Here is an 18726-nt window from a genome sequence, read left to right as displayed (position 1 = left end):
GATATCTTTATATCGAGGATAATCGATAAACTTATATTGTTTTTTCAGCCTCGTTTGAACACTTTTAGACCTATAATTCAGATTGACTGTATACTGTATACATTTGATGTAATTTACAGATTTTGGTTACCACGCCCCTTTCGCCATCAATATCAAAATTTCAATTTCAAGTACAAGAGACTTGTGCTTTAGAATGTACACACATTTCAACGTTATGATTACGTCATGAAGATTGTATTGAGATTGTATGTCTACAAAGAAACCCTAGCGCAGTCGCTGCTTACTGCTTGCGAGTGGACGTATATGTGTAAGTGTGTGTGCATAAAAAAGTGCAGAACGATTAAAATATCAGCTTGGAGGCGTCAGAGTATCTCCTAGTTGAACAGTCTCGACTAGAGCCATCTTACTTGTTTCAATTAAAGTTTCAACTAAGATTAGACATGGACAGATTCACATTTGCTTTTCAAAGACTCTAGGGAAAAATCTCAAATATAGATTTAATAATTGGATAAGATCCTATATAGTTACCCTCAGTCTAACAAAGTCCATAAATATTAATAAATGTCAAAAATGTATGCCAATTTTAATTCATCTAATTCGAGTTGATTTTCAATATTTAAATAATACAATAGCTGATTCTATTGAGGCAACTATTGTGGTTGGACGAACCGACAGGCAGCCGAAAAGACGAAAGATAAACTTACCTAAATTGATTGATCGATTCTTATAAAAGATATACACCCATGCATTGTAACTCCCACTTCAATATGCAATAAGATCACACTGTCAAGGAGTTTCAATGGGTATAAAGACTGCCCAAGATATCCTACAAGTATTGAAACATGTTAAGAGGCATCTTGAAGGCAGAAATATGCATTCCTTAACGCTTTTAATTTATATTATCAATGATAAGCTCAGGTCATTTCCATAGCCATTGTATGTGACTTTAAGCATAAAAATAAACATCGTCCAGTCGCATCTTTGGAGGCGATGAGAAGTTGTCAACCTTTCAAGCTTGATCGCTTAAGATTTGCCCTTCACTTCGGGTAGGCGTCACCCATAGAAGCACGCGAATGCGCCATTGAGGCAGTCGAGTCTCCCAGACACAATGTACTTCTGCTCAATTTGGCTGGGTGATTTGAAGGCAGTTGAGCGCATAACGGCACTATCTGATATTTTCGACGGTGCACGTAGCCGGGCCAGAATTTGCGGCACGTCAAGTCACGTAGCGTCACGTTTCACGCACTCGAGCCCGAGCCAATGTCAACGCCCCGCAGAGATCAATGCCTGGCGGAATTGCGTATACGCCAGGGGCGCGGCACATACATACATATGCAGATCAAAAGCAGTCGGAACGAAGCCGCCGCCGTCTCAGCACGAGTTGTGCAATCGAAAAGCTTAACATTTGAAATTTGGATTAAAGTGCAGCCAGCGGAGCATAGGCCCAGCCAGATGCACTTTAGCTTCGGGTGCAGGTGCGCCACTTATACAAAGCAAAAGTCACAAAAGACTGGCAAACATGAGTGAGTGGATGGTCACGGGCGATAAGGTGGCGCATTTAGCATCGCGTTTTGTCGAGATTTATGCCGTGTGAATCCAAATGTCCCATTGTTGGCCAATCCAGCCCAACAAGATGCATTATTAACGTGAGAAATTTAGTGGCCCATTCTGAATTTTGACCCAAGGTATTTGCAATTAAGCAACAATGAACAGACAAGAGTGCTAACACATAGTCAAGTGGCCCTGACTGTGAGCTGCCCTGTTACAAGCGAGCTCTCCAGTCGGAGTCCAGCTTCTTACCAGACTTCCCAAAATATCGATATTTATCGATAATTGAGAAATGTGTGAAGACACTCGGAGAATTATGATCATAATATATGGGCATATAGGTAAATGTTAAAGAATTCCACGATTTGGTATTTGGTGTTTATCGAATTTTAGATTATGGATTCTTTCCTCATACGGATGAACAAAAACACAACGCTTACAAATATTGTTTGAGGAAACTAACTTATCGATGTCATTCAAGTCGATAAGCAATATTTATGGATAGTTTCTCTACCCGATTGAAAAGTATATGATATTTACCAATATATATATATACATATATTGGGCTAAGGGTCTGGATTACTTTGGTATACACATAGATGGACTAGCTCAAGTCATATTTAGTGGCGAAAAAGTATGAATGATAGCATGCAGCAGTAGTTGACTCAGGCAATGACACCGTCTGATCCACTGCCAATGTCAATGACTTTGGCGATGCGATGGAAACACAGCATCTATATCAATATCAACATCAACATCAACATCCACATCGCACCGCAGATCTAGAAACCTGCAATAGTGTGAACTTTCATTATTGGCCGCCGGTTTGCCATATCGGCTGCTGCTGCGGCTGCTGGTGAAATTCAGCTGATCCTGTCTTCTCTAGATGAGCGCCAAATACAAAGAGTTGCCGTGGCTAAATCGCCAATTATGAGCTAGTCGATGCCGCAGCTGACAACGACCACGCAGGAGTCACTGAGTCAGAGCAGTCATTGACTTTGAGCTGGCGTTGGAGTCGGAGTCTGAGCTTCACTGGATGCAACCAGTTGGGTACTCCTTGGCTTTCTTAATCGCAGAGCGCCGAAAAAGCGAAAGTTGTCATTAGCCAAGGCATTGATGATATCGCCGGATGTCTAGTAGTTGAACGGGCCAGTTCGTTTGGCAGCTGGGATGAGGCTGAGATTACGGGTGACTGCTTTTCGGTTTGGGGCTTGGCGATCGTCGATTGGGTCAACATCTGCGGCGTACACGAAAAAAGAAAACGCGGGTCCCATTTCCATTTTCAATGTTTGCCAAAGCGGTTTCACACACCCAGACACACACACACACATACACTCACTCACACAGACAACTCGTCTGCTCGATGCATTATCATTCATGTGTGCCAGCCAGCGACTATCTATAGAGCTCGAGCCGAACGTGTTGCTGTCGACTGAAAGCTGCCGGTGATCGATGATAGATGATCGATGTTGCCAAGGCCGAGCACATCAAATCATTAAAGCACCCAAATCAGCAACTAATCACTGGCCGTGATTAGAAATTCATACGACACCTCGCTAGCTGATAACTGGCTGAAGCTGAACTAGTTATGATATTTGCACGCTTACTTGTATATGAGTGAAATCTTGGATGATAAATGATACTTTTAGACGTTTGATGCTGCGCTCGAGTGTTTACGCTACATTGATCTTGGCTAATCTGATCAATTAAAATTATTATATATAAGAGAATATGAATTCGTACTGATGGATTGTCAATGATTCGTGATTGAGCAACACATATTGACGTAATTAGATAGATAAAAGATCCTGTGACAGAACTGCTAAATATGATTTCAATCTAGAACAACAATTTTCACAGTCATCAAAAGCCATGACCATAAACTCAGCTTCAGCTATTGCTGAGACAATTCTACGTATTCAACTAAAAATTAACTTGATGCGAGAAACAAAAATTTTAATTAATTTCTCCTTTACCTCAACCATTTCAAGAAATGCTACGCCAACACAAGCAATAGCCCCTATCAGCTGTTGAATGAGTTGAATTTTAAGGCAGTGAAGCCAACTATAAATCTCTAAGAATATGCCTTTAAAATACGTAAAACAAGAGAAGAGATGAAACTCAACAGAAATGATTCACGCAGCACTAGAAATAAAAAACTTACTCTAATTTCGCACACAATTTATATTGTATATTTAAGATTATCTAAAATTCTAAAAACATATTAGAAATTTCACTCAGCTAAGTGCCAAAATGAATGATGTTTACATATAATGTTTGTTATTATAAATAAAATTTTATAAAATTTTATACTCGTATATTCTGGGGACTAACATTTTTAATGTTCAATGTTGCAGAGGAAAATAATTAAGAAATAAAATGATGCATAGGTTGGTTTTTTATATTTTATTCAATTAATTTGTATAATACAAATATTTATGTATACAAACACACATATTTATATGTATACATACATAAAAGTAACATTTATAATTAATTAATAGAACTGGTTGACAGAGTTACTTTATCGCTTCAATTATAGGTTCTTTCAAATCCAGCTCATGACACAAACAAACATAAAATAACGAGGGGAAAAAATAAAACGTTAAATGTCAAAGCTACACTGCACTACAAGCAAATGAACTGATTTATTCAAAGCAGCAACCGGAGATCTAATGAAAACTCGCAGAGGCATTGAGTCACGGGTGAGGAATTTCAATGACTGCCGCGATTCCGCTTGAACCGAACAGACCCGACGCGACCAGACCAGAACAGACTCGATCCAACCCGACAAGACCAGTGGCTTGGACCTCAGTGTTCCACAAAGTAACCAGCCAGAGCAGAGCAGAGCCGAGCGGAGCTAAGCTGTGAATTGCTATTAAAACGAATCTAATTACAAGACCTGCATTAACAATGAACTTTCATTGCGAGGCAAAGCGATCTGGAAACCTGGCCAGTCATAATTGAAAGTTAACCAGGGATGCAAAAATATCTTTTTTCATGCGATTTTAGTTTAATATTGCAGCTTCTCTTTCCAGCAAGAAACTCATTGAGCAGAAGAACCAAATGGTAATTATTAAAAGAAAAAGAAGTTCTTACAATTTACTTTCATCGCAAGTTAAGATCTGTTCTTAAGATGCCAATGCTCTAATGGTATTAGTTAGTTTAAAGTCTTGAGGTGAATCTATTCCCTCTGTGCTGCTGTCTATCAAGAAAGCATCTCCAAGTGGGATTGACACTCGGATCTGGCCGAGTCATTCACTTGCAGAGCAGAGCTTTCCTACTAGTTTCTTTCAATGCATCGAGGCGTGTTAACGTCACGGGTGAAATTTGCAGAGCTCAAATGCTGCTGACTTACAATTTGACAACTAGTCACCGGATTAACGGTCGCCGCACGGGCCGATGGCAATGAAATTACGTCAAGGCACGAATGGCTTAATGAATACATCATGATCGGAGAAAGCCGCTCTGCATGTGGACAAAAACTAGATGCGAATGAAAAGCGAAAGGCCAGGTAGAACGAGTGAAAATGTCTCGAAATACGGATCTGAATCGATCATCGGATCACTGCCAGAGTCACAAGTCTGCCATTAGCCAGACTCGGAGTAGTATGGGCATCAATGAGCATGAGTATGAATTTCATCAATTAGCCGTGCGGCCAAGTAAAATCGAAAGTTGGACACTGCAAGGCAGCCTCTTCGTTTGCTCGCCAATTATCATTTACGATCGCTGTCTTAACGATAATTAGCTTCGCTAATTCGACGCCTGCCAAGCAAATTAGCGCGCAGAGAGCTCGGGTGCCATAAGCCCTAATACTTGGCCAAGTAAGGTATTTTTATAAGCCTTTTATTGAAGAGGCGTCTGCACCACTTATGCAACATTTTCACAGCAAACACATGTAATATACAAGACTACAAAAATACAACAAAAACTGAGAGACACAAACAAACCGAAGCCAAATGAGAAAGAAACAGACGAGAGTTACGTAAGCGGTGCGCCCTTTTAAGCTCACAAACTGGTTTATCATATAAATGTATACATATATATAATATAACATTATATATGCGCACATATTTAAAAAGTATTTGCCATTGTTCGCCTATATATACAGATAGGTAGCATATTCAATTATGTTAAAATCTTGTTACAGTTATGGCAAATTAGGTAACATTTGATCCATCCCAAACGAAAACACTTTGAGCGACAAAGTGGTTTAATTTCAGTAAGAGTTCAGTAGTCGAGAGTCTCTAAGATTAAGAGAGCAAGTTCTCTATCGAGCAGCTCCACGCTTTATAGAGTCTAATCTACATACATATGACAATCTATCTTCCATATCTAAATTTCATTGAAAGAAGAGCAAATCGGTATCTGCTTGTACCTTAAGATTTAACCCTAAATAAAGCTATGGCTATAGGATTTAGCTCTTAGGATTTGAGACAATAACTGAATCAATAATGTTAGACATCACTTGAAATCAAATGTCTGTAAGAAAGATGGATGCAGGGTCTCTTTCTGGACAGCTAGACTCGACTATTGGATTCCGTATTATTATCGTGGAATAATAGTAATTCATATTAGACTAGATTAGATAGACCAGATAATAGATACATAGTTATAAGCTCAGTCACGCCTCCATCGGCAGTGCATTAGGCATAGAAATACTTTATAATGCCAATCACGCCTTCCTCTACCTCTTTCATGCATTCGCACAAATCCATTAAACTCTCAACTCACAGATTTAATGAGCTCAGCTTATGAAGAGCTGAAGCCAAAGCGAATGCCAGTAAAAAAGAAGTCAAAGTCAGAGAGCGTGGATTATGCCTGTCACTTGGCATGTGAGAAGAAAGAGAGCGGCTTGAGAGGGAGACCTAAGGCGGAAGATGTATGAAAAGTAATTTGTGCACCATAAAGATGCTGACCATTGTTGGCTAAGATAACACTAGGTTTCCGCTGTATCGTGATAAGCCAAAGCTTATATGTGTGAGTGCACTAAAAGAAGAAAAAAACATTATATTTATATATACATATGTATGTATATTTTGTAGCTCCTCTAGGCAAAACCAAACATATTTGAGCAATTTTATAGATAACACAATAGTGGATATTATTGAGTCAAGAGATTGGGACTACCTCATTTTTCTGAATTTATTTTCTGATTGTTAATTGATTACTATGATAAGAAATGTTTTATATATTACAAGTCATATTTGTGGTCTAAAGCTGTTCACACTCAGTTATACACGCAATAATTGAAAATTATGTTTCTATATTGAAAACTTCAATTGATTTTATTTTATATTTCATGGAAAACTCAATGACAATACAAATATCAATACAATAAGACAATCTTATATAGGCTAATTAGAGAACAATAAAGCCAATGCAGTTCCCATCAGACTTTTAATTAAAATTGTTTGTTCAAAATTGTCTTCAAGTCTTCTAATTGTTGGTAAGGAGAACTCGACCCTCGGCCAAAAGCTATACAAAGTCGGCCTACTGGAATTGCGTCAGGTGGCTAACAAAGACGCCAGCAATTGTTGCCAAATCTCATTGGCCGCGGCATATCAGCTGCACATATTGTACAGATATACAGCCATATATAAATACATATGTACAATATGTATGCGAATAAGTTGTATAAGCCAGGCAGCAGGGGCATTGTGCAGCGATTGTTCAGTTGATTTGGATTGATTCATCGCTGTGTGAAATCACATTCTTTGAGTAAATACCAATTGAGGGTCAGTTGGCTTGTTGGTCATTTGGCACTTCAATATCTCAGGAATTTCAGCACTCAGCTGCATGCTGCCAGCTCTTGTTGTTGTGCTTGTTGTTGTTGCTGTCGATGCCGAGGGGCCGCAAGCAAAACAAGTTTAAATGCCAGCAGCGAGGCAGTTTTAATGTGTTTTCTCTTGAGTTAGCTTTGGCTTAAAAAATTAATTTATAACTTTGCTTTTGCCACAGTTCGACTCGCACAGCAGGTCGACCTTCAAGCCATATAAAATTGCACATTTACAGTTATGAGTGTGTTGTCGTGACACGAATTCAAGTGTTCTCTCTGACCTCATCCGACGAGCCCGTTGCTAACCGATATCGAATGGAGAGTGTAATGAAGAGAGAAAGAGAGAGAGAATGAGAGAGAGAGAGAGAGAGACATTTGCAGAATCAGTTAACAGAATCCGATCTACATACGTATTAGCATATTTATGCATATATCACATATTCGTAAGACTCGTTTAGAGGCAAGAACTGGAATATGTTTTCGCTTTTCATTCGTGTTTCGAGCGAGATATTCTGTATGCGAAAGTGACTAAAAGTGAGAGTACAACTCTGAAAGAAGACTTATTGGGTATTTACACCTGAAAAATACTCTATTCGAGGTTGTTCACTCCGCTAAGCTGCCTAGAGTCGTACAATGGACCAATGAAACCAATTTGATATAGAGTACAAAAATATTAAACTGCAATATTCTTTGAATTCTCTTTCTCTCTGACTACTCATCACACTTAGAGGTAGTTCGGTGAGTTACAGTTGCAATCTGCGAGAGACTGAGTGCCTGGGTGTGGGAGAAAGCTGGTTAAGGCCCACATGAAAAGCCAGAAGACATGCATAAATCATAAGCAGCTCATGTATTGGAGTAGTCTAGGGGGAACTCTCCATGTTTTTCATTGCAGACAGCAAAACGCTTTTTGCCTCGAAAGAAAGGAAAAGTTGGACTGACTACCAGCACAGCTACAGCACAGTAGATGGCTAATGGCCAACACTGATCGGTGCATCACTATGAATTATTTATTAGCTTATGAGCAGAGCAGAGCACAAAAAACAAATGAGCAAGACAGTGTGATTATTGCGCTCAGGCAAGGTTACACAATATCTTAAAACGATCGATCAGCAATGACAGTTGTCTTGTGACAATATAATAAAAGCATAATGAAATATTTGCAAGCCAGCTATAAAGCGGACAGCTGGACATACTTGCTCACTTCGGCAACTTAGTGTGGATCGCAATTTTTATTTATAAATCAAAGACATAACACAAAAAGCAATCAGCTCAAGGCGACAGCACGGCATCTTGGATATAAATTTGCTGGAATCATTTGACATATTTACATATATGTAAAAGTTACTCGAAAAGGCAAGAATATTGCAGTCGGGCGCCAGCGACTGCATAATACTCGCTCGCAATTGAATCATTCCGTCAAGTCTGAAGAGGAAGACTATAATAATGCAACATCAAAACTTTGGATGGGTCCGATTCTATTGAATTGCTCTACAGCAAACCAACATTAAAGTTAAGCCTATAAAACTATGAGAAAAAAAACATATTTTTGATTTGCCATGCCCTCAATGCCAATTCAATGCAATTTCACACCTATTCACAATAGATTGTAGTGTAAGGAAAAATAATGAAATGAACTTATGATCAACGTTTCTCAATTTGAGTAAATAAACCAAGTATCAAGTCTGTAGAACTTTGAATGAATATCCCCCCGCTGACATTGCACAAAACCAATATACCCTCTTCCTTTCTCAAACGAGCATAAGCCCCGTAATTGTCAATAATGTAGCAATGATATATTTTACTGCTTCACTCTTCGCCAAACTCTTTAAAGATAAACGCAAAGTTTTTGTCATAAGCCCAAGTCGCGCAACTGGTTTGCACTAAATACTATGCAAACCTCTGTAACTACACACACACACATATAGAGACGTGTGTGTGTGTGTGTGTGTGTGTGGCTTTTGGCTCTGGCAAAAGGGTAAATAATATGCGGGCCCAGGTCCCGAATACAGAAATTGAATCACATTTAAGCAGTATCTGGAGCATGTCTGCATCTGAAGGCAGCAAGCGCCGTGCTGCATACGTAACGAAGCCGCTCTCCATGGCCTGAACAATGTTGTCTCTGGAAGATACATTACGGGCCGTGGATGCAGCAATGGATTTGCTCACTGCTAAAAGGCATTTTGTTGCCGTTTCAGCAACGTGGCTTAATTGGCAAACCGGTAAGACAATCAGCACAAGACTGCCAGCCAGGCAGCCAACCAGCCAGCCCGCCAGTGAAGCTTCGCAAATCAACTTGAAGATAGAAGCGCGTGCGATTCAAAATTCCAAATCAACGCCACAAGCTAAGCGGCTGTGCATGAGAGAGTGAGTGAGAGCGAGGGATTTCAGTCTAGAGCACTTGCAATGTGTAATATATTGTATGAAAGGTAGCGTTGGCAGTGCTGCCGAGCTGCAAATGCATTCGTACGCCCGCAGTCAGTCGGACAACTGAGGATGAGGGATGGGCCGCACTTGAAGGTGCATCATTTCCGTCTTGTCTGTGCTGCACACAGACAGGCGTACACACACTCATATGCAGACATGTTTACGTATGGCATACGCATATTTCGGAGCTGACATCAAACGGCGCAGCAATGTTGAGCAGAGCTATTCAGTCTTTGACACTTGTCGCAATAAACTTGTTTCGCCCCCGCCCCAAGAGCCGAAATCTTGTCCGAAAATATTTGTATACCCAGCGTATACGAATCGAAATAAATAGAGAAAAAACAAACAGAAAAGTGAAACAAGTTTAGTTCGATCATTTTTCGCATGCGCATGCGCAGTTACGATCTTCTCCTTCTTCTTCTTCTTCTTCTCCATTGAGCTGCCTCTGCTACTGTTGTTGTTATTACTATTTGTGTAAATGCGCAACCAAAAATTTGCATGACAGTTAAAGGTCCGTGAATGGTCGTCGATGGGCCATCAATAGCATCTGGCACCAGATGTGATGGCCAATCGCATAAGCATACCTATACGGATACGCATACGCATACGCATACGCACAAGGCGGATGTGAAAGAAAACTATCAAAAAATCGTCAACGAAAACGAAATCGAACGTAAATAAAGTAAAAGTAAATATATACATATATATATATAAATATACATATATACTATTTGCTTGTATGCATTGCATGCTTTTGATATTTGCTTCTCAGAGATTTTGTTGTTGGCAAAAATCTTTAATATGCACGCTAGGCTGCTCGGTACGAGATACAGATACAGATGCAGATAATTACGGCAAATTCAATTTGATTTTTGAGTAGGAATCGTGTTCGAAAGTTTTTAATAGGTGTTAATGGGGAAATGCGTTTCTTTGCCTAAACAAAGCCATGCGACGACCGTTATATAAGCCAGCAAATGCTGGGCAGCGAAAGCAACCAATGCAAGATACACAAAGATATATATTCCCAAATCGGAACTGTAACAAAATAACGAAGACATTCGGAGGAGATACAGAAGTACTAGAAGCGAGACTTTTGAGACTCTTTGTCAGTCTGACAGTATTCAGCTGAAGTTGATTCGTCTCTAGCACATAAACTTGAGCGTGACTAAGAGCAGAGTAATAGCCAATTGGTAGATCGTATCTAATTAATATTTATAATTTATTGGCCCATGTGAAACAGAGAAATTTAATTAAGACTTATTTATATGAGAAATACAAAGCCAAAATAACGCCAAAAGGAAGCGATGATAAAAGACAGCAGAGCCAGAGATAGGCGATGACTGATGACTCGGGGGAATTCCGCGTTTCGCCCACACATGCAGAAATTTAAATCCGTTAAAATAAAGTTATAAATAAATTTGAGTGTCGCACAGCCACCCCAGATACGCTGGCAATGATGACGTGATATGCGATAGATGCAGATAGACAGATCTAAAAGCCGAGCGATGTAACTATTGCGCGCTTCAATAGTTTCAATCAACTGATTGTTCCGACACGATATCGACTTTCAATACGGTTAACGGTTAACGGTTAACTATAACCTAAAACCTGAAAGTCTGCTTTGCATTGAGATCGACTAACAAACAGGCGAAGAGACGGAAATATCTTTATAGTATTGTCTTTTAATTAGATACATATCTATTTCGTATTTATCATTTATTATTTATTTATTTATATGCTTTTTACTCTACTTAAGCTTTTCAGCTAATTCAGTTTTATCTCAAAACTCATCTCAGCGAACTCTTTTCCCTCGTACCTTGATCGATCTATGATGTCATGATGTTGCCATCTGTGTTGAATTGCCAAGTGCCAGTGCACATAATCTTGATCAGGTCTACGTCTATGTCTTACTCTAGCTCTCTTGATATTCACAACAACAATAAAACTGACAGCTATCAAAGCAATATTTAGACAGATCAACAGGACCTATTAATACAGAATCAGATTTCGTTCGGAAGTGCAGAGTCTGAAACTTGAATAGCTCCATCAGGTCAAGCTTATGGTATGAGCACTAGAATATTGTTGAGATGTCTTGCCGAAGCAGGGGCATAAGCTAAGGTGGGAGAGTGGGCGAGAGAGTTTCTCATACTCGTAGTAACTGAAAGTAGCCTTTCTACATTTCTAGAAAACCTCATTTGAGACTGACTTTGGGAAAGTGTAGAAAGGCAGCTTTGGACTGAAATACGTCATAGAACTAGCAGTAAGTACTTGCTGCTTCTAGATACTTGTTCTACATGCTTGCTCAACACGGTAAATACTTTTGGTAAAGTATAGCCATATTCTTCGCTATACAAGTTGGACTAACTTTGATGTTCGTGTGATTATTCGCCTGTTCTTTCAACTGTTTGTGTAAATGTTACTTATCTTCTTATATATATTATATTATTATTCGTCAGTCAGATTGTCCTATGTGAACATGATAATCTTCTGAGCTACAAAACCCTAAGACATATACATATATTGTAGACATAATACTTTAATAAGAGCTATTCGATATTTTCGACAACTCAACCCGTGTTGATACTCTGATTCGGTTTTGAAGGCGTTTCTTATAGAGCACAAGCGCAAATGTTCTATATTCCTGTAGGATATACAGAGATATATGCATCGATTATAGAAACCATTTTGTATAGCTCTCAGCCTTATTACTATAAGAGCATTAAACAGAACTTGATTGAGTCATATATAATGATATGTGGCTAAACGGTATGGCTTCAGCAGTGTTTTGGTAAAGCTGCTCAAATAAGCGGCTTGACTAATATCTGTTTAAATTATTGTATACGTAAATAATAACAAAATAGAGTCGAGTGTATCCATTTGCGGGCAGCTTAGCTGTTAGCTCTTCGCCTCGAGCGATTAATTATGCAATCAAAGCGCAAAATTCTTTCGACCAAAAAGTTAAGCAACGCAAATTAATGCAAAATGAAAACGAAATCACAAATTAACAGAACTCAGAGATATGCGAGAAGATGCGGTCTACGAAAAACCTGTTGTAGAACTTTTGATAGTTATTTTTATTTTTCGGATTGTTTTCTGTACTTTTGTGTTTCGGGCAGAGATATACGAGTTGCGATATACGGAATAGATATGTGGATGTGCGTGGTGAATATATCAAGTGGCGGCGACGACTTCCTTGAGAAGTCAACTCAGCGAGTGGCAGACGTATGCATATGGATATATATGTTCATACCTATATATACTTATATATATGTGTATAGGCATGAGAGATTGAGCAATGCTGCTGCAGCTCTGCCCTTGGGATGGGCCAAGCGGCGACAACTTTCGCCTGGCGGCGCACTTTCAAGGTTGCTCGAGCCGTGGCGTTTATCCTGTCGAATCATATAATCAGCGAGACTCGAATGTTGTTGGAATGTTGCTAAACGCAACAAGCAACAAGTTTTCAAGACATGACGAAAGACGAAATGAGCAAAAGTGAATTTGTTTCTGCTTTTTTAATTTTTTTGTGCCAAACAAAGTTTGCAAAACTTACCGGAAGCATTTTGGCGGCGAGGCTTTTATGGCCAACTTTTGAGTGTGGTTGTTCGTATGCAGTCGAATGTGTGTGTGTGTGTGTGTTTGTACCGATTTTGAGCACTTCGCTTATGTTGTAACTGTTATTACTTGTTGATTGTTGCAGCTAAACGCAGTCAACGGGCTGGCCTTCTTATTCGGCGGCGGTACCAGCTAAAACGTTTTCTGCATTTATCAATTATCAATTATCAATTTGAATAGTTGGTTTAAATTTTTCCAAAAATTTGCGAAAATGTGTGTGAAATTCAGAAACAAAAACAAAATGCATATATGTGAAAATTGGGTCAAGTAAGTGATTGTTGTTGCAATTGTTGTTGTTGTTGTCGTTGTGGTTGTTGGTGGTTTTTGGCTGCTGCAGAAAAGTTTTGTGCAATCGGCGGCGCCTGCGCAGATCTGCGATCGTTTATGCTCTGCTGCCCAGCGTTAAGGCAGCAGCAGCAGCAGCAACAACAACAACAACAACAGCAACAGCAGTAAGAGCAAAAGCAACAAACAATGAAAACCAGATCGAAAACAAAAACTGTTACACACGTCTGCGCATTTAGTTTTTCACTTTCGGCAGGCGTTGCTTTTACCACAATTCTGCACATTCATTTCATTTCATTTTTCATTTTTGATTTCAAAAACACTTTCGCATTGAGTAGTTGATTGTAATAGTTTAGTTTTTCTTTTGGATTAACACACAACTCAAAAAAAAAGCAAAAACAAAACAAAAATGTTTAATCATTGAGGGCATTCAATGTTTGCTCAGAAAAATAAATCTCATTTTCAAATTTGCCGTTAATCATTTCAGTTTTGATTTCATCTCGCGTACAAATTAACCAGCAATCGTTCCAGCAATGTGGATGGAAACCGCTATGCCAACATTACCGTTCAAGAGTTGCCGTTGCACTGAATTCGCGTTTGTGGCCAAAAAGCGTAGACCAGGCGCTGCTGGCCCATTGCTGAGAGGCGCACCAGCCAGCCGTCAGCCATAAGGCAACAACACGTTTTTCGAGCTGCGCAGCCGCAAAGCGTCGACGTGCGACGCCGGCAGAGCGCTGTTAACAGCGGCCGTTAGCAGCTAACAGAGCACTGTTATTGCAGCGCAAATTCAATTTGCAGCAGTAGGTAGCCTGAATTTAATAAGCAGGATATACGGCGGTATAACAGAGCTCTGTTAATAGTAGTTGTTAACAGTTAACATAGATCTGTTACTTTCATTTCAAAATCAATTTCCATTTATAGTTAGCGGAAATATGTATTGAATATGCAAGGACAGAGTTGCATAACTCCGTCAATACGGTCATTCCTAGCTAACGGCACTGTTATTTGCACTGCATATTCAACTTACAAGTGGTTAGGAGCTAGTAGATAACATTTGTATGTATGTATCTGTAAATAAAAGGAGAAAAAGCAGAATTCTGTTGTTAATAGAGATCTACTGCAAATTATATATATTTAAAGGATGGTTTTAAATTTTTTTTATTTATTTGAATTAGTAAGGAAAGGATATGCCAACTTCTAGTAATATTCACATATTACTCATGTGCTCCTAATATATGAAGAAAGACAAGAAAATATTTTTCAAAATGGAAGGAATGTGAAACAACAAAAACATGAATTATATAAATATGCATATGTATGAATTTATGTTTTGTTAAAAATGTAGTTAACCTTCAGTGATAAAAAAATGATTCTAAATTTAAAATGTATCCAACCGGTTGCTCTTTTTATTGGGATATGATATATTCATATAATCTGATCAATCAAAGTATGATTAAAATTTATTTATGATTCAGATCCGAATCTGAACAGCATTCAAGCATTTACAAGTTTTAAATTACAGAGCTCTACACAAGTGTTATTGTTATTTAAAAAAAATTGGTAAGCAAGCTCAGCTTTCACAAAAAAAAAAAAAAACTAAAAATAAATAAGTAAATAGGTGAAATAAAAATAAAAACAAAAACGAACAAATAAAAATAATTAAAATTGGTAATAAAATCAAAAGTATTGTCAACGTAATGAAATTTGATTTCTGGGGACTGTATTAAAGTATATTTTTATTGCCATTTGGTTCGAATCATCTTTAGGTCTTGTATTAAACTGGGTCAATTGCAACAGGTGTTGTCTTCGTTATGAATCTTGTTTGACTTGCTGGGGCATGGTCTTCGTTTATTGCGCATAAAAAGCGAGAGAGCGAGAGAGAGAGAGAGAGAGTAGAGAAAGACCAGCGCAGAGATACTTATGTATATTAGGGCTTGGCCGGAACCAAAATCAATGTCTGCAGCCATATAGCTGGTATAACTGCTGTTACAGGTTTTCAACGGCAGCGCGCATGCGTGTGGTTGACCTTTGTTACCGCTGCTGGCCAACGTCCAAGCATATCAACAACAAAAAACCTTTACATAATACCCATTAAATGCTGTCATCGAAATGCCGATCGAAGCGGCGGCGCGAAATGAATTTCAAATATTTTATCAAGTCGTTTGGCTGTTTTTATTTACTTTGCTTTTACTCCTCTTTATTGTTTGGCTTTCCTCTCTCTCCCCTTCACACACTCACACCCAGTGTATATACATATGTACTTTTTCTCTCTGACTTTGCAACAAAGGCCCGAGTTCCGTTTCCCCAGCCCAGACTCGAACTATTTCCATATCTATTTGCATTTGCTTTCGGCGATGCACCCAGTTAATAGACTTATTTCGACGTTTGTGTATCGCACACAGCCGAAACGGGTATATTGGTTTTGTACATTACTTAATATATGTAGAGTAGTATACACATTAACTAATATTTTACGTTTTGGAACTTGACATTTTAACAATAGTTAAATAAATGTGAATTCTCAAATCAAGTTTAATTAACTTTACATTCCGATTAAGATTGTTCAAGCATCGAATCCACGACCAATCCGAAAGTATAAACATTCATGAGCCTATTAGATCAAGATATGGAAATAACAGTACTGCAAAGTCCTCAGAATATGATAGAAACAGTAGAATGAGTTCGAATGGACAGATTTGGTATCAGCTTACTCAAAGTCTATCGAATTCTTGTCTTTGTATTTTCTGGAAGAAATACCATAATTAATTTCATCAGTCCTTAATAGTCTTCAATAAACCTTTCTCATCAATATTAATCCGTTAGAGTCATTCACAAATCTAAATCGTCATACAGAGTATGGCACTAAAATCTACAATATTCTTATTCATTAGGAAATTATGATGTTATTAACATTGGCATAACTGGCAAGAGCTCCTGGCTAATGCATCCGCTGCACGTTCCAGTCACATTAAATGCCAAGCACGCAGCGAATGCATCAGCCGGCGTGGAGTCCTCTCCAGGTGTCTGATAGCCTACTTCCGCTCAACGGACATGGGACGAGCCGCTGCTCACGTCTGTGTGCCTGGCATCCTTTATTGAATTTAGGAAATACCAATCGTTGCTGATGAGGATTGCCAATTACACAGCTCAACAAAATTTCTAGAAATTACTTAACCAAGAATCACACTGTGCGTGTTGAATAGCAATTAACGACAATGCCAAAAAAAAGGTAATCTACTTCGGCTTGATGTCTTGTAATATGATAACTGTATGTAAAAGAAATCTTCAGCCCGTCCAAAAAATTGTTTATTTGAAAAGTTCTTTTTGTCACTAGGAGATTGTCTAATAATTAGGTTCACCTGCGGTAAAAGTGGTAGTAGTAAAAGTACTGTTGGATACAAAACCCCATGATATCCATGTCCATCCATGTTACCAAAGGGAGCAACAAACAATTAAGAAAGTTCTTAATTGTTAAATAACTTTTCTTGTGGACATTGAAGCAGGTTTATTTGCTAAAGCACAAGTCTCTAGTATTTGAGATACGCCTTTTACAACTATGGGGAGATGGGGTGGTGGTGGGGGTGGCGATAGGACTTAAGATAGATACGAAATTTTTTAAAATAAACAAAAATCTGTGTTCAAAATTTAGAGACTGTAGCCTGAAAGATATAAAAGATATCATTTTATAACTTATTTTCAATAATGGCTTAAATCGATTCAAAAATAACGGGAGCAGTTATCGATTGCAGGTCTCTAGCTCTTATGAGATCAACATGTCCAAGCATTCGCTCGTCGCTCTGATCAAGAATATATATACGAGATCCCCTTAACCCTTCGAGTAACTGATATGTATTTCAATAAAAATTCGCACTCACGCATACGCACCAAGAATATATATGTTTGTATATTTTGTGGGGTCTGCCACGCCTCCTTCTGCCTGTTACATATGTATGTACTTTTCAACAAAATTTTTATACCTTTATTTCCAATTTTCAAAAGGTTCAAGGTATCAATGTAGGGGCATGACAATTATATCTACCAATATCAGAGTCATTTTCATATTCTTAATGATCAAAACTGTTTAAGCTTGTGGCTTATAATGAACATATTTGAATTTGGAATACATTTTTGCAATGTAAGTGTTTAAGTAGCAAAAAACTCATTTTGATGGATTTTACATCATTCTTAATTGTGTTCGCATACCCACGCATCTCTTCTGAGGCGCCGTTGCTTTTTGACTTTTTAAGAGCAAAATTACATGGAGTATACTTCAAGCATGATTTGCAATAAATTGTATAAAAATATTTGTGTACTTATTCTTTGTGCGAAAGACGAGAAATCCTTAACAAGGAAGAAAAGAATGTGTTGTATATTAATTCCAGCTTTTATAAGAACTCTTTAAGTCTCTTTCCGAAGATGATTATGGCAGTATTCCTGTTAGGTCTTATTTAGTGCTTATTTTTTAGCAAACATATTTTTTCGATAATTCTTAAAGTCTCAGAGCCTAAGGCCCATCGACGTACATGCAATAACAGTCTTATGTAGTTTCAAAGATAATTTACAGATAGTAGATTACACATAATAGATTAATATTAATCTTATTATTCTGGGCTAGTATCTCCGTTAAACGTATCTAGTAGTTCGTTGGAAGCAAAAAGGTTTTTATATTTACAGAAACAAATTATAGATCTTTATGTACATGAATTTAGTTAGAGTTGTACACATTGTAGATATTAAGGCAAGTTTTCTTTTTTTTTTCTAAATAGCTTGTGTAGGAATTTGAATATAAATGAATATGTGTTAATATATACTACAATTCATTAATTAACATTTGTAAATGATTGAAAACAAAATCATTTAACAGATTGTTAATTTTGTGACCATATTATGTACTATCTTGATCGATTATTCATTAAAAACATTTACATCTTTTTGGTGTGTTTCAATTTGAATTCTAAAACATATTAGCTCTAATTAAATTCACTTTAGAAATTAATAAGATCTTAACATTTATGTAAGAATTTCGTTTACTGCAACTAAACTCCTATCTAATTGTTTACTATCCTAAAAGTGTGAAA

General features: G+C 38.0%; 1 protein-coding gene and 1 long non-coding RNA gene across 11 annotated transcripts in view; one reads left to right on the top strand and one right to left on the bottom strand.

The window, feature by feature from the left end:
- The window catches only part of Cht6 (Chitinase 6), a 41331-nt gene extending 26996 nt beyond the window's left edge, over positions 1-14335 (bottom strand). For 5 of the 10 annotated variants that reach the window (XM_089264405.1, XM_089264410.1, XM_089264413.1 and 2 more), the window contains exons 1-2: positions 14157-14250; positions 13302-13507 (exon numbers count right to left, since the gene is read on the bottom strand). In XM_089264405.1, the coding sequence (XP_089120531.1) occupies positions 13302-13310 (9 nt within the window). In that variant the 5' untranslated portion in view covers positions 13311-13507; positions 14157-14250. Of the gene's footprint in view, positions 1-13301; positions 13508-13873; positions 13897-13917 lie in introns of those variants that run through there. The other 5 variants (XM_018108689.3, XM_089264409.1, XM_089264406.1 and 2 more) reach the window with 5 other exon arrangements.
- LOC149090766 (uncharacterized) lies at positions 4780-5652 on the top strand. The gene is made up of 2 exons (XR_016197405.1): positions 4780-5372; positions 5438-5652. It is a non-coding gene; the product is annotated as an uncharacterized LOC149090766 (long non-coding RNA).
- Positions 14336-18726: the final 4391 nt, after the last annotated feature.

Source organism: Drosophila navojoa, chromosome X, assembly GCF_054131105.1.
Source record: "Drosophila navojoa isolate 15081-1374.11 chromosome X, UAZ_NAV_1.0, whole genome shotgun sequence".
NCBI lineage: Eukaryota > Metazoa > Arthropoda > Insecta > Diptera > Drosophilidae > Drosophila > Drosophila navojoa.
The sequence above is the reverse complement of the archived record's forward strand: the minus strand, read 5'-3'. Positions and strand labels throughout refer to the sequence as shown.